Genomic DNA, 14,521 nt, shown 5'->3' with positions numbered 1-14,521 from the left:
GCGTGTCTTCCGGAGCGTGACCAGCTAAGACCGGAAAAAGCGAAAGACTCGCGAGCATTGATTGGCTGTAGCGAGTAGCGTTATGGACACTGATTGGCTCCGCCTTTCGCGGGAAGGAGTTTGTGGCACCAGCGAAAAGTAGATATAGTTTTGCGACCGCAACAAGGTTCTGAGGTGTCGGGCGAACCCAGCAGACCGGGACCTTCTGGGTGTCTTTCCTGAGGGAAACGTGACCAAGATGTGGAATAGTAATGATAAGTGGGGCGGAAGATGAGAGTCGCAGGGGTTTAGCAAAGGGAGCGGGAATCGGAGAGGCGAGTGGCGGCGGGAGGGGGAGGTGCTGGAGCCGCCCATTCGGCGTTTGGGGCCCGGGACGGGTGGTAGGGAGGATTAGGTAGATGCTGCGAGTATTTGGGTGGGGGAGTGAAGTCTGAGGGGGCCTGTGGATTTTTCAGAAGTTTGGGAAGCAGCTCAGATACTAATACGGTTGTTATTTAAAACCAGGTGGATTTGAAAGCTATGGCAGCTCCACCTTTGGGGGAGCCGGTGGCTACACACAGTCCCCTGGGGGCTTTGGATCGCCGGCACCTTCTCAGGCTGAAAGGAAATCAGTAGGTTGAAAGAGTATTTTATTTCATCTCTCCTGAAGCCCGTAACTCATCCATGTGAGAAAATGTATGCGGCGAAGGAAGGGTGTAGAACATGAACTAATTCGATAACTGTCAATTATTATCTTCCCGAATCTTATAATTAAGTGCTATAAGTTTGAAAAAAGGAATCTCCTCAAATTTTGCATCCACTGTTTCCTTGGTTTTGTTTTGAAATTATTAACATAGGCAATGTTTTGGGGGAAACGGAACTTGTCTTAATAGCCTATTTTACGTTCTTTATGTATTCAAAGTCTTTTTTTATTAAACATAGTGGGGTCTTTGAAGTCAAGTAGATCTGTTCTCTAACATGCAGAGTATAGTATCATTGAACAACTTTTTTTTTTTTTTTTTTTTAATATATATTGATTTCAGACAGAGAGAGGGAGAGGGAGAGATAGAAACATCAGTGATGAGAGAGTCATTGATCGGCTGTATCCTAGATTGACGCTCAACCTCTGGGCTAGGCCGGCTATTATTTTTAAAACCTGAGAATTGGAGCCGTAATACATAGTGTCCAGAATCAACTTTGCCTTTTAACTGGCAGTGTGAATTTGGTGAAGCAACTTGAACCTGTGGTTTTAGTGGCCTTTGATTTTTTTCCATCTGACAATGCTACTAGTACTACCCATACCAGAGGGAATTGACAAATAAGCTAATGTATAAGAAAGTGATCTGTAAAAAGCTGTCCAGGTGCTTGTTATGTACTCTTTCAGAAAGAGTTTGCATTTAACAGCTGCTGTGGATTTCATCTTTAAATACAGGGTTAATTTGGCCTCTTTAGGTGTCATTCAGATGTGATGTTAAGATTCACCATTAGCAGATCCTATGTGTTGTCTACAGGTTGAAAGCTTTTACCTGAACTCTTAATTCCAGGGTGGGTGTTGGTGAGGAAGAATTCATTGATAATTCTCATACATTTGGATATTGCTTTAAATTTTTCATACAATTTATTTAATATAATCCTATAAGGTATATATTGCTTACTCCATTGTACAACAGAGGCTCGGAGATTAAGGGACTCCCTAATAACACAATAGGTAACTGGAACCAGACAGAACATACGCATGACACTGGATCCAGAGGCAGCTGATCAATGACTCTCTTTCATCATTGATGTTCCGATCTCTCTCTCCGTCTTCATTCCTCTCTCTGAAATCAATAAAAATAAATTTTTAAAAAATTTAAATTCCAACTCCAGGAAATCCATTGCTCTATGTCTACCCTAGAGAAAAATACTAGAAAATGTATTCAAATGGTCATAGTGTTAGTTTGAAAAAAAGAATAGTTATCAGGTTACTTCCTGTTCATTTCTGACAGGAAGAACGCTACATCTTTAATCAGCTATGCTTTTTCTGTCTTCTATATTACCCTTATGAGTCTGTGGGAGTGCATATTTGGTCTCAGCCTATAATGCTCATTCCTCAGCCACTATTTTTTCAGTCAAAATTTTTGTGCCTAAAATGCTCCCTCTTCTCGAAGTCGCCAGTAAATTTTTCTGATATCCCACAGAGCACATCTCATTCTGTAGTGTATCAAGATCAGATTTGTTATTTGTATTTTTACCTACCCTAGGTTTGGAGTGTGTTAAGGGCAAACTGTATTCATCTTTATGTCACCCAGACAACCTCTGGCCAGTCGTAGGCAAAAATAAGAGTTTACACTATTGTTAGACTGCTTCAGGATGTGATTTGAGTGTCGTATTTACTAGACACTCTTCTGCCCATCACATCCTGTCCCTTCCCTTTAAGATGTCTAGTGTGGCCAAGCTCTTATCCCATTTTCCCCAGGACTTCCAAACGATTGTCAGAACATCTGTCCTAAAGGAAGTCATGCTTCTAACTTTTTGTTATATTTTATTAAGAGATTTAGAGCAAGTCCAAAGTTCTGTCTCCACTGGCTATTTCTCAAACCCTTTCCAAATACCATCTCAATCTCACCACCGATGAACAGCTAGCTCCAGCTTGCCTTCAGCCTAAAGCTAGAATTTCCTCTTAAAGGTCCGTTCAGGAAGCAGGTCATTCTTTATGCTGTCTCCTCTCTGGTCTACTCATTTTGGTGAATCTAGTACAACACAAACTTACCCATTCATCAGGAGCTTTGGAGTCAAACAAACCTGGGTTTGAATTCTAAAGTAGCATTTGTTAGCTATATGATCTTGGTTTCCCTCTGAAGCAAGAATGAGGTTTGTTTTGAAGAGCCAATGTTATAATATATGCAAAGTGTTTGGCACATATAACAGGTGTTAAATGAGTGAATTTATGCATATTCTTTCTTCCAGAGAGCCCGAGCCCAGCACATTGTACCTTGTACCATATCTCAGCTGCTCTCTGCCACTCTGGTTGATGAAGTTTTCAGAATTGGAAATGTTGAGATTTCACAGGTACAAAGAATGAAGTAAAAATTACTTCATTTAAAAATACATAAATGTTGCTTTGGTTTCAAAGTAAACCAGACTTTTTTTTTCTTCTGATCTAGGTCACTATTGTGGGGATAATCAGACATGCAGAGAAGGCCCCAACCAACATTGTTTACAAAATAGATGACATGACAGCTGCACCCATGGACGTTCGCCAGTGGGTTGACACAGATGTAAGCAGTTTTTGAATCAGGGTAGGGTTACTTTGGGACTTTGGAGATGTTAGACTTCTTTATTCTTTTTAAAGGTTCTAATTATAAAAATAATACTTAAGCAAGACATCAAAGGCAAAAAAACCTTAAAATGAAAGGTTAATATATTTGATTTCATAAAAGTTTAAAACTTTCTTAACTTTCCAAAATACTGTAAACAAACTTAAAAGGCAAGTGACAGGAGGTCCTAGAATGTAAACTCTGAGAACTGGGATTCTTATGTTGGCACTGTATCCCCAGCACCTAGAACAGTACCAGTTACATAGTGGGCCCTCAGTAAATATTATTTAAATAAATGGGGAAATTTTTTGTCACATATTACAAACATTTAAAATTTTTAATTAATAAAAGCTCTTACAAAACAGAAGAACAACTGCATTTTAGAAAAGTGGGCAAAGAAGATGCACAGATAATTCATTACAGATGAAATATAAATTGTAACAACTAAACATTAAGATACCATTTTTAACTTGCTAAATTGGCAAAGAAAAAAAGAATGGCACCTGCCAGCTTCTGATGAGAGCAATAGCTAGCACAGTGCCTCTAGCACTTAGTAAGCACTGAATTTGTTAATGATTTGTCAGTTTGTCTGGGGAAGTGGATACCATACTGCTCTGATGGTATAAGTATAAGTTGGTATAACCTTTCTCAAAAATCAGCTGATGATCAAAATAATCCTTCATAAAAATGTTGACCTTGCACTCCACTGCTAGAGGTTTACATTAAGGAAATAATTAAATACACGTACAGTTGTAAGAATGTTGATCATAGCATTATTTATAATAATGAAAAATTAAAAGCAATATCAAAATGCTAGCAGTAGGGTATTACTAATTAAACCATGGTATATTTATAAAATATTCCAAACGATGTAGAAATGTATGTTTTGTCTCAAAGAAATGTTTACCATAAATTGTTGAGAGGAACAGGTTAAAGATAGTTTGCATAGTAGATCCCCTTTTGCAAGAACACATGTATGGAGAAAACAGACTGAAAGGAAACACATGCTTTTTGTCCTTTTTATTTTTTCATTGGGCAGAAGGCCTCTTGGTTTTTTATGTTGTTGTTTTTAAAATACATAATAGAAAATTTGGATAATAAACACTTTCCACTTCAAAAACCACAAGTCATCTATGGAGAAATAACTTGGTAGTTATTTCTTTATTTTTTGCTTCTCAGAAAAACACAAGATAATTTATTCACTAGTTATTGTTGGAATACAGATTCTAAACCAAACTGCTTGGTTCCAGGTATACAAAGATTGAAAAAGACAGTTCCTGCCATCAAGTGGGGAGGTAGATGTTAAAGATGCCTAATACTACATGTTCATACAAAATGTACTGTGCTTACTTATAAAACATTTAAAAATCACCTGAAATTCCGCATCCCAAGATGCCTACTGTTATAACACATTTTGGTAAATACCTTTCAGACATTTCTCTCTGCATATCTGTACATATAATAGATATATGCATACAGTTTTATATAAAGGATGATATGATATGATATGATATACAACTAATCTGCACTTTTCATTCAGAACTGTGTTGTGGCCCTAGCTGGTTTGTCTCAGTGGTTATAGAGTGTCAGCCTGTGGACTGAAGGGTCCTAGGTTCAGTTCTAGCCAAGAGCATGTACCTTGGTTGCAGGCTCGGTCCCATGCGAGCAGAGGCAACCAATTGATGTGTCTCTCACATCAATGTTTCTCTCCCTTCCACTCTCTGAAAAGCAATAGAAAAAAATATCCTTGGGTGAGGGTTAAAATGAAAAATTAAAAAAAAAGCTGTGTTGTGGAACTGATTTCTTAATGTCAATAAATATAGATTTATATCATGATTTTTAGCAACTGCCTATTCCGTCATAAGGATACATCATCTCTTACTTAACAGTAGACCCAATCAGGGAACATTTAGCTTGTTTCCAGTTATTTGCTATTATAAACAGTGCCCCAAAGAGTACCTTTGTGTGCATCTCTTCATGATTATGAGGTAATCTTCTTAAGATGAATTCTTAAAACTAGATTTTCTGAAAGAAATATACATTTTACTTTTTTTTTTTTTAATTAAAAAAATCTTACATTTATATTTTCATGATTTTCCCCCCTTGCATAAAGGTATCAATTTGTATATTTCATTAGTGCATGAAAGTGTCCAGTTAGCTCTCCACATTCTTTCTAACAATGGGTTTTATGAATTTTAAATTTTTGTTTGATAGTTTTTAAAAATAGTCTTGTCCATGAGAATTTTCTCATTTTTCACTTGTAATTCTTTGGTTTTAAAATTTCAAAATTATATTTAATGTTAATTTGGGTGTTTTATCTGATATAGGTTCAGCTATGTAAAATAATCGACAGATGGAATGAAATGCAAAAAAATAATTAATGATCTCCTGGTAATGGGAATTGGGTGTTTTTTATTTTTAAAGACATATATTTTATTTTCTAGTTTTTTATAGTCATGTGTTTTATAATCAGAAAAATCTTTAAGACTCAGCTTATATATTTTTCATATAAATAATGTGTACATATTCTAGAAAACCCCAATTATCCCAGTTAACCATTGTTAACTTTTTTTTTTTTTTTTTTTTAATATATCTTTATTGATTTCAGAGAGAGGAAGGGAGAGGGAGAGAGAGAGATAGAAACATCAGTGATGAGAGAGTCACTGATCGGCTGCAGCCCGCAACCCGGGCATGTGCCCTGACTGGGAATCGAACCCTGATCGCCTGGATCCTAGGTCGACGCTTAACCGCTGAGCCATGCCCGGCCGGGCCATTGTTAACATTTTGATGTGTATTTTTCCCAACATGGGAAATCGTCTTTTTATTAGGTGTCACTACTGGTCTTTCCAGTTAATAAAATTCTACATTGTATGAATGGATGCCTGATGTTGGATATTTAGGTTGTTTTAAATTTTTTAGTATTGTAGTCTAAGCTATGATTAATATTCCTAAAGCTAAATCTTAATGCATGTTCTTAATTATTTCCTTTAATTCCTAAAAACAGAACTGCTATGCCAATAAGTAGGTCCACTATCCACCAGAAAGTTTTGTGCCTAAGAGCATTGAATGAGAGTGCCATAATTATTTGTTTTTTTATGATATGCATAATATAGAACTTTGGAACTGGAAGTTACCTGTAGATAGAGATTTTTTTTCTAGTTTCTGATTTTACAAAAAAGTAAATTCTAAAAGTAAATTCTAAAAGGTAAGGCAAACTAGTTAGTGCCATATTAGGAGCCTATAGCTCTCTCACTTTATAACTTTCTGTTTCTGTACATAACTTAGAGATTTTAAAGAAGCTCTCACCAACATTACTAAAACCTTAGTAATATGTTTGTATTTTATCTTAGGATGCCAGTGGTGAAAACACTGTGGTTCCTCCAGAAACATATGTGAAAGTGGCTGGCCATCTGAGATCTTTTCAGGTGAAGTCAGAAAAAAATCACTGTTAGAATGTATTTTCATGGGCCTTGGCCGGGTAGTTTAGTTGGTTAGAGCGTTGTCCTGATATGCCAAGGTTGTGGGTTTGATCCTCCAAGATAAAAATTAAAAAAGTATTTGCATGAATAACAATTTCTGGATTCATGCCTACACTTAGGACATTTCAGACTTAACTAAGTTTCCATGTTTAATGGGAGTTACATTGAAGTTATTTTCTCTTCTTCAAAAGGAAATTTTTTTTTACCTTAATATAAAACTAACAGAATGCTAGAGAAAGAACAGGATCTCCACCTGCAGTTGTCATGTATGGCATCCATTAGGTGTAGATGGGCGGACACTAGATTTAGAGTCAAGATAATAGGCTCTGCTTTGCTTGGTTTTATAACCTTGGGCAAGTCATTGAACATCTCTGAGCTGTTTTATTTTAATGTAATTTATTTTATTTATCTTATTTGACTGTATTTAGTTTAACCTTGAGTTAAAATTTTTTGAGTATATACACATTTTTCCCATGTTAGCAAAATATTATAACCAAGAAAAGAGTCATAGTGTTTTGACCTGAAATTTACTTGAATGTGCTTATCCTTTATTCACATTTTTTTCTTTAATAGAACAAAAAAAGCCTAGTAGCCTTTAAGATCATGCCCCTGGAGGATATGAATGAGTTTACCGCACATATTTTGGAGGTGGTGAATGCACACATGATGCTGACCAAAGCTAACAGCCAGGTGAGCAGCTTCAATCATGGTTTTCTTTCCCCCATGAGAGTATAGACAGCTTCTGTGTTCTGGCTTTGATTAACTTGACATTTTGAAGATTGAGTCAGAATAAAGGTATCTTAGTTCTTAAAACATTTTTTTCATGAGATTTGTCATGTTATTTTATTCCAATGAAACACTCATGTTCCTCTCAGCATTATGAGTTCCTCTGACCCTACTGGTGTGGGTGATTGGGTACTAAGACAGCCTTCAAGTATAGACATGTATTTATAGTCTGGGCTTTTAGCACCAGGGTTGTCAGTCCATATTCAGAGGAAAACCTCAACTAGGACAGCATTTTGCTGCTTTCCTTCCAGCGTATTGGCTAGTTAAAGTTTATTCACCATTATTTTGTCCCTGAAATTATATTTCTTGCTTCATATTGAAGTTGCTCAACAACTTTATTTTCTGTTGTATGAATTCAATTTGACCAAGTCCATCTAGGACCACACAAAGGCCTTGTTGATTCTAGTATTAGAATGCCCTTAGATGATTCTGATGGCAAGACAGAGGACTGATTACAAAAGGAGAGACTGATGAGCCATTAAGGACGTTATTGCAGCTTGTTCTGTGCCAAGCACTTTGGTAAGCACTGGGGATACAGGGGATACAGAGAGAATTCATTCTTTTCATTTGAAAAATATTTATTGAGCCTAGTATTTGCCAGTTATTCTAGGTCCTTGGAATATAGCAGTTAAGATGAATAAAGTGTCTGCCCTCAAACTTCAGTTCTTGAGAGAAATGGGTGATAAGTAAGAATTAATGTATATAATTTTAGATAGTTCTGGGTGTGCTGAAATAAAATAAAACAGAGTAGGAAGAGAGAGTGGTGGCAGGAATGAGATTGGTGCAGTTTAGATAGGGGATGAATGCTTCAAGCAGAGGGAGCAGAAAGGCAGAAGCCATGAGGCTGGAATGAGCTTGGCATGTCTCAGACCAGCAAGAAGGCCCAACTGTCTGCAGTGAAGCAGATGACAGGGAAAACAGTTGGATGTGTGCAAGGAAGCAGGACTCAGATCATGTAGGGCTTTGTAGGTTATAGTAAGGATTACTTTATTCTGATTGATTCCAAACCTTTAGAAGGTTCTGTCTAGGGAGTGAGGTAGCCTGATTGACCTTTTAAAAAGCTCACTCGGGCTGCTGTATGGAGACTAGACCATGAGGCACCAAGAATAGCAATGGAAGTAGTTTAGGGGAATAGTAACAGCAGCTGGAGTAAGTGGTTGGATTTCAGTATCGTTTAAAGGTAGGCCTGATGGCTTATTGGAGGATTAGATACAGGATATAAAGAAAAGGGAGGGTTCAAAACTGACTCCTAGGTTTGGGCTCAAGCAACTAGATGAAGCTAACAAGTTTGCAGGGTAAAATCCAGAGTTCTGTTTTGGACTAACCAAGTATGAAATGCCAGTTCCATATCTAAGTGGAGAACAGAATAGATGGTTGAATGTATAAGGCTGGGACTCAAGAAAGAAGGGATATAAATAGAACTTTGGGAGTCATTGTCGTATAGGTGATATTTAAAGGCTTGGATGAAATGACACAGCTAGAGAGTTAAGAGGTCAGAGACCTGAGCTCTGAAACACCTTTAGAAGTCTGGAAGCCAAATAGGATCCAGTGAAAGTTGAAGAAGTTGCCAGTTTGGCAGGAGAAAAACCAGGAAATGTGATTTTGTAGAATAAAGTATTTTAAGAAGGAGGGAGTAGAGATGAATTGCAGAAGTCTACCTGGAAGTCAAGTAAGATGATGGAAGCATTCCAAATGCTGTTGAATTTGGAAACAGATCTTCAAAAGAGGCTTGAGTTGAGGATAGGGGGAAAGTGAGTTAGAGAAGGGGGTTGGGTAGAAAGTTTCAGGAATTTATTTTATTCCTATACTTCATAACATACAGGGTGAGGCAAAAGTAGGCTTACAGTTGTTTGTATGGAAAATAATACAATAATCAGTAAATAATAATATAAGAATAAACTGTGTTTGCATACTCACAACTGTAAACCTGCTTTTGCCCAGTAGATGGATCAAATGTTATAAGATACAAATGGTTTTAAAGTAAGAATGGGTAGTTAGGGAGTGAAAATTGGGAGCATAGACAATTACACTGAGGAGTGAATAAATGGTCTTTTCCCTCAGAGTTTGCATTAGCATTGGGGGTTCAGAGCACTTAAGTAGTAAGTGGCAAGTGCAGGGTGCCATGGAACCAGAGAAGGGTTTCCTGTCCTGACTTGGACATCAAGAAAGGCTCCCTGGAGGAGGTTATGCCTAACCCAAATCTTGAAAAATGCATGAGGTGAGGCCACTTGAAGCAGGACTTGAGATCATTTCAGCAGAGGTTACCAGGGAGGAAATAGTATTCAGTTCAGTATTACTGGTCATACAGTGTAAGACTTCTATTTCACCAGCAGGTAATTCGAAGGTGTCTAGCTTGAAAACAAAGGACCATGACTGACTCTTGGTGTTTTGTTTTGTTTTGTTTACCTCAAAGCAGTAGATGTCTAATGAACATTTGTTGAATGAGTGAATCTTCTGACTGGATGGGATTTCTCCTAAAGAGCTTCCAGTGCTCCCTCATCCTGTTAGGGGTACTTAACATTTGATTCGTCACCCTTACGTATTCAGTTCAATAGATTAAACATTGATTGAGCATGTACTGTCCCCCAGGCACTGTGCAGAGATGAAGGAGCTTGTGTGGAAAAGTGGCATGCCAACATTGTGATGGCTGCTGTGAGAAAGAATAGGCCCAATGCTGTGAGAGCCAAGAAGGATTATGACTTAACTTGGCCTTGGGAATATTAGTGAAGTGTTTACCAGGCAGACGAGGAAAGGAGCATTCCAGACAGGAAACACTGTATTCGGGTCAAAAGCATGTTTGTGGATGGCAAGAAGTCCAAGTGCAACTGGGTGATAAAGTGTGCTGAAAGGAGTGATCAAGAATAAAATACAGATTTTGACGTCTAGCTGTAGTAGGTCTTGAATGTCTAGGAGTTTTATATTGTTTTTGCAGGCAGGGGGAGCCACCTGGAAGCTTTTGGGCAAGGAAGCAACATGACCAGAAGTTATGACTTGGTAACAATGAGGAGGGTTGATTGGAGTAGGTTGATTGGTAGCAGCTTAGATACCAATCAGGAGACCAGGGGTGTTGAGGTTTGACTTGAGAGACACTGAAGATTGTATTAAAAGGCTGTGGTGAAGGGGTTTTGGAAGGTAAGCGAATGGATGACTGAGGTCTGCATGATTAGGTTTGGGGTTTACTAATTGAGATGGAATATAGCAGGGCAAGCAGGTTTGGGGAGGAAGGTAATGAATTTTATTTTGAAGTTTGAGATATCTAGGTGGAGGTATCCAGTAGATGGCAGGGAGTAAGGATTTGTGCCAAGGAGGTCTGGAATGAAATCCTAGGGGAACTATCAGCCTTTTGGAGACAGGTAGAAGAGGCTAATAAGGGATATTGAGAAAGTGTAGTTTGAAAGGTAAGTGGAGAACCAGAAGAATGTAGTATCAAGAAGCCCTGGGAGAAACTAAAAAAAGGTTTGAAAAAAAGAAGCAGCAGCCTAGGGAGGAGTACATTACGAGAGGATTGTGCTCAGCAGTTTCTCCTGAGAGGTCAAGTGTCATGAGGACTGAAAGAGACTATTGGATATGTTGGTTGAAAAGTCTGGTGGAAACAGTTTCAGAGGTATATTGGGGAGAATCCAAATTAGTGGGGGGTTGAGTGACTAAGGAGAAGGGAAATGAAAACAGTGATTATAGTCTTTTTTTTAATTTGGTTGTAAAAGAGAAGAAAAAAAGTTGATGGAAACTATTCTCCTTTTCTTTCCCTGTAACGCTTCATACCTAGTTGGCACTCAGTGAATGTTTGAGTGATTGAACACCAAGGATATCATAGCAAAACTCTGGATAACTTTTTTCTCAGTGCTAGTTTTCCTCTTGTTCCCCTCCCGTCACAAAGAATAGGAGCCAGGTGATACCTTCCTCTCGTTTGACATATGCTCTCCCTTCCAAAGTAAATATTTGTTACTGGGAAAACTCTGCCTAAATTGTTTTTGGTTTGGTTTGGTTTTTGTAAGCTGCTTACTAACAAGCTCTTTAAAATAGCAAGGACTGTGTTTAAATTGAATTTTCTAATGTTGTGAACTTATTTCTTAATTCAGCCTTCAGCAGGGAGAGCACCTATCAGCAATCCAGGAATGAGTGAAGCAGGGAACTTTGGTGGGAATAGCTTCATACCGACAAATGGCCTCACAGTGGCCCAGAACCAGGTAAACGCCACTTGAGTGACTCCAGAAATGCAAAACACAGACTATCCTAAATTGTGTTATTTCCTTGATCATTCTGAGGCCGTCTAAGTACCCAGTATGATTCCTTCTTATAAAGACACTTAGGTTTAAGAGGGGGACTGATTCAAAATAGTTGCTAAAATCTTTCTGATTTGAATGTTCAGGTGCTGAATTTGATTAAGGCTTGCCCAAGACCTGAAGGATTGAACTTTCACGATCTCAAGAACCAGCTTCAACACATGTCTGTAGCCTCAATCAAGTGAGTTATACCCATTTCATCTCATTAGAGTTTCCTGGTAATGAGAAGTGAGTTCTAAAAAAATATCTGGCCCTGCTGGGCGTGGCTCAGCAGTTGAGCGTCGACCTAGGATCCAGGCAATCAGGGTTCGATTCCCGGTCAGGGCACATGCCCGGGTTGTGGGCTTGATCAATGACTCTCTCATCATTGATGTTTCTGTCTCTCTCTCCCTCTCCTTTCCTCTCTCTGAAATCAATAAAGGTATATTTAAAAATAAAAATAAAAAATATCTGGCCCTGGCCAGCAAGCTCAGTGGTTAGAGCGTTGGCCTGCGTACAAGAGGGTCTTGGGTTCAATTCCAGTCAAGTGCATGAACCTGGGTTGCAGGTCCAATCTCTACCTCTGGTTGAGGGGGTGCAGGAGGAAACCAGTCAATGTGTCTCTGTCACGTCGAAGTTTCTCTCTCTCTCTGCCCCCCTCCCTTCTACTCTCATCTAAAATGAATGGAAAAAAATATCCTCACTTTTCCAGTGAGGAGTAAAAAAAATAAAAATAACAAAAAGTTTAAAAACTATCTGTTGGACCACAACCTATTGACAGAAGGAAGTCGTTCAGTCATGGAAAAAGAACTCACAAAGGTGGTGCTGCCTGTCACATCACTCATTCATTTATTCATTCAACAAATACTGAATCTCATTGTGTGCCAGGGATATAACTTTGAGCAAAAATTGACCTGATACCTCTTGTGGATTTAATCTGGAGGAGCGAGGTCCTTAGCTCCTGGGCCTTAGGTGTACAGTCCCATTTGTGTTACCGTCCCCTCTGTGGAGATGTGTGCATCAGGCTGTCTGGACCTGAAGCCATTAACAGTCCTTTCAATATTCTTTTCCTGATTAACATGTTAGACTATATAGTTTCCAGATTCCGGTGAACTAATCAAACAGACAAACTTGATGCTTGTGATAGCTGTTACCATAACTCCGTATGCTGGACCTAGACAGAAAAGAAATGCTCAGGTCTAATTCTACTTCCTGTCCTATAAAGTGAAGGTAGTTTCTGTCTCAGAGTTACTCTGTTGATGAGGTACAGAATGGCTGTCAGTAGTAGGTGTTCTATAAGTTGTTACTCTTACTAAGTAAATTACTGACACTGGCCCTGAGGGCCTTGAAGGTTTTGAAGGGCGGGCTAGAGTTTCAGTGGGTGGGTGGAAGGGGCAACTTTTAAAAATAGCTCTTTATACTAGATTTTGGTGCAAGCTGGACTACAGCTTTAGATTCTTGTTTTGATTTGCTTCAATTGGTATTTAAGTGAGGTCCTATTTGCCTTTATACGATTTGGAAGAGGGATCCAAGGCAGCCCGCTCCCAATAGCCATTGTCTTCGTGGATTGCTGCAGTTTTGCGATGTTACTGGCTTCTCTCCCTGCAAGAGCTTTCTGTGGGCAAATGGCTATGAACTCTTAACTAAGATAGAAAGTGAGGACGTAGTGAAGTTTACCTATTTGGCAGTATCAGAAAGGCAGTTCCCTTTCTTCACCCTTTCCAGTGCCCTTTTAAGGTTGATACAGTGCCTTAGGAGGCTAACACAGAAGGGTAAAGTAAGTCTCCATAAAACCCAGAGAAGAGATGGTAAAACTCTTCTTTGGATCCTGTCTGGAGTCACAGCTAAAAAAAAAAATTTAATGTAAAATTTTTTTAAAAAAGAAAATGAGCCTTTTTTTTCTTTCTTTCTAGGCAAGCTGTGGATTTTCTAAGCAACGAGGGGCACATCTATTCCACTGTGGATGATGATCATTTTAAATCCACAGATGCAGAATAACTGGATCTAATTGGATACCCAACATATTTTCCAGTTGGACCTATTTTCACAATCTGTTGGTTCCAGCTGTGCATATGTTTTGACTAGTTGACTTCTAGAAAGTAGGTTTCATCTATAAAAAGCCTCAGTCGACATTCTTTTGAAACTTACTGTTCTGTTTTTTCGAAGCTCAAAGGGAGATAGGCAACTGACAGAGATATGAACCAAAGTGGAATTTCTTAGTTACAAATTAGGTAGTTATAATAACATTTGGATAGGTGGAAGTGGAAGAGGGATGCTACCAAGAGAGTTGGGCAGTATTACTTAAGTAATACTCGGGAGTCTCTATTCCTAAAATATTGCCTGTTGGGAAAAGATGAGTATGACTAGGGCCTGTCAGCAGAGAGAGAGCCAGGAAACCTGCTCACTTCTCCCTGGTTGTGTTCCCCATTTTGGTTACGTGGTGATACTTTCAGAGTTGCACTTCAACTTGTTGTGACTGCTGCCAAATGTATTTTTAAACATGAGGTTCTAGAGTGGTGGCCTCGTATGGCAGAGGAGGGGAGGCAATGTTACCATGTTTTGTACAAAATAAGTACGTCCATATGTTTAATAAAATAGTTATATTATTGTAGTAACTTGTGGAAATGTCCTTTTTTTTTAAAGTTAGTATAATAATAACTACGTGATCTGAGACAGTATAGCCTAGCTTGACTTGGATTTGACATCTTGGCTTTCC

The 14,521-nt window shown here is 38.5% G+C and overlaps 1 protein-coding gene across 1 annotated transcript; it reads left to right on the top strand.

Moving 5' to 3' along the window:
* On the top strand, positions 1 to 14,416 carry RPA2 (replication protein A2). The gene is made up of 9 exons (XM_081143707.1): positions 1 to 248; positions 505 to 611; positions 2,929 to 3,030; positions 3,126 to 3,239; positions 6,629 to 6,703; positions 7,331 to 7,447; positions 11,623 to 11,730; positions 11,913 to 12,007; positions 13,719 to 14,416. The coding sequence occupies exons 1-9, from the start codon at positions 239 to 241 to the stop codon at positions 13,801 to 13,803; spliced, it is 813 nt and encodes a 270-aa protein (XP_080999833.1). The 5' UTR covers positions 1 to 238; the 3' UTR covers positions 13,804 to 14,416.
* The last annotated feature ends 105 nt before the right edge of the window (positions 14,417 to 14,521 follow it).

Source organism: Miniopterus schreibersii (assembly GCF_964146895.1).
Source record: "Miniopterus schreibersii genome assembly, chromosome: 8".
Taxonomy (NCBI): Eukaryota; Metazoa; Chordata; class Mammalia; order Chiroptera; family Miniopteridae; genus Miniopterus; species Miniopterus schreibersii.
This window is presented reverse-complemented; position numbering and strand designations above follow the sequence as displayed.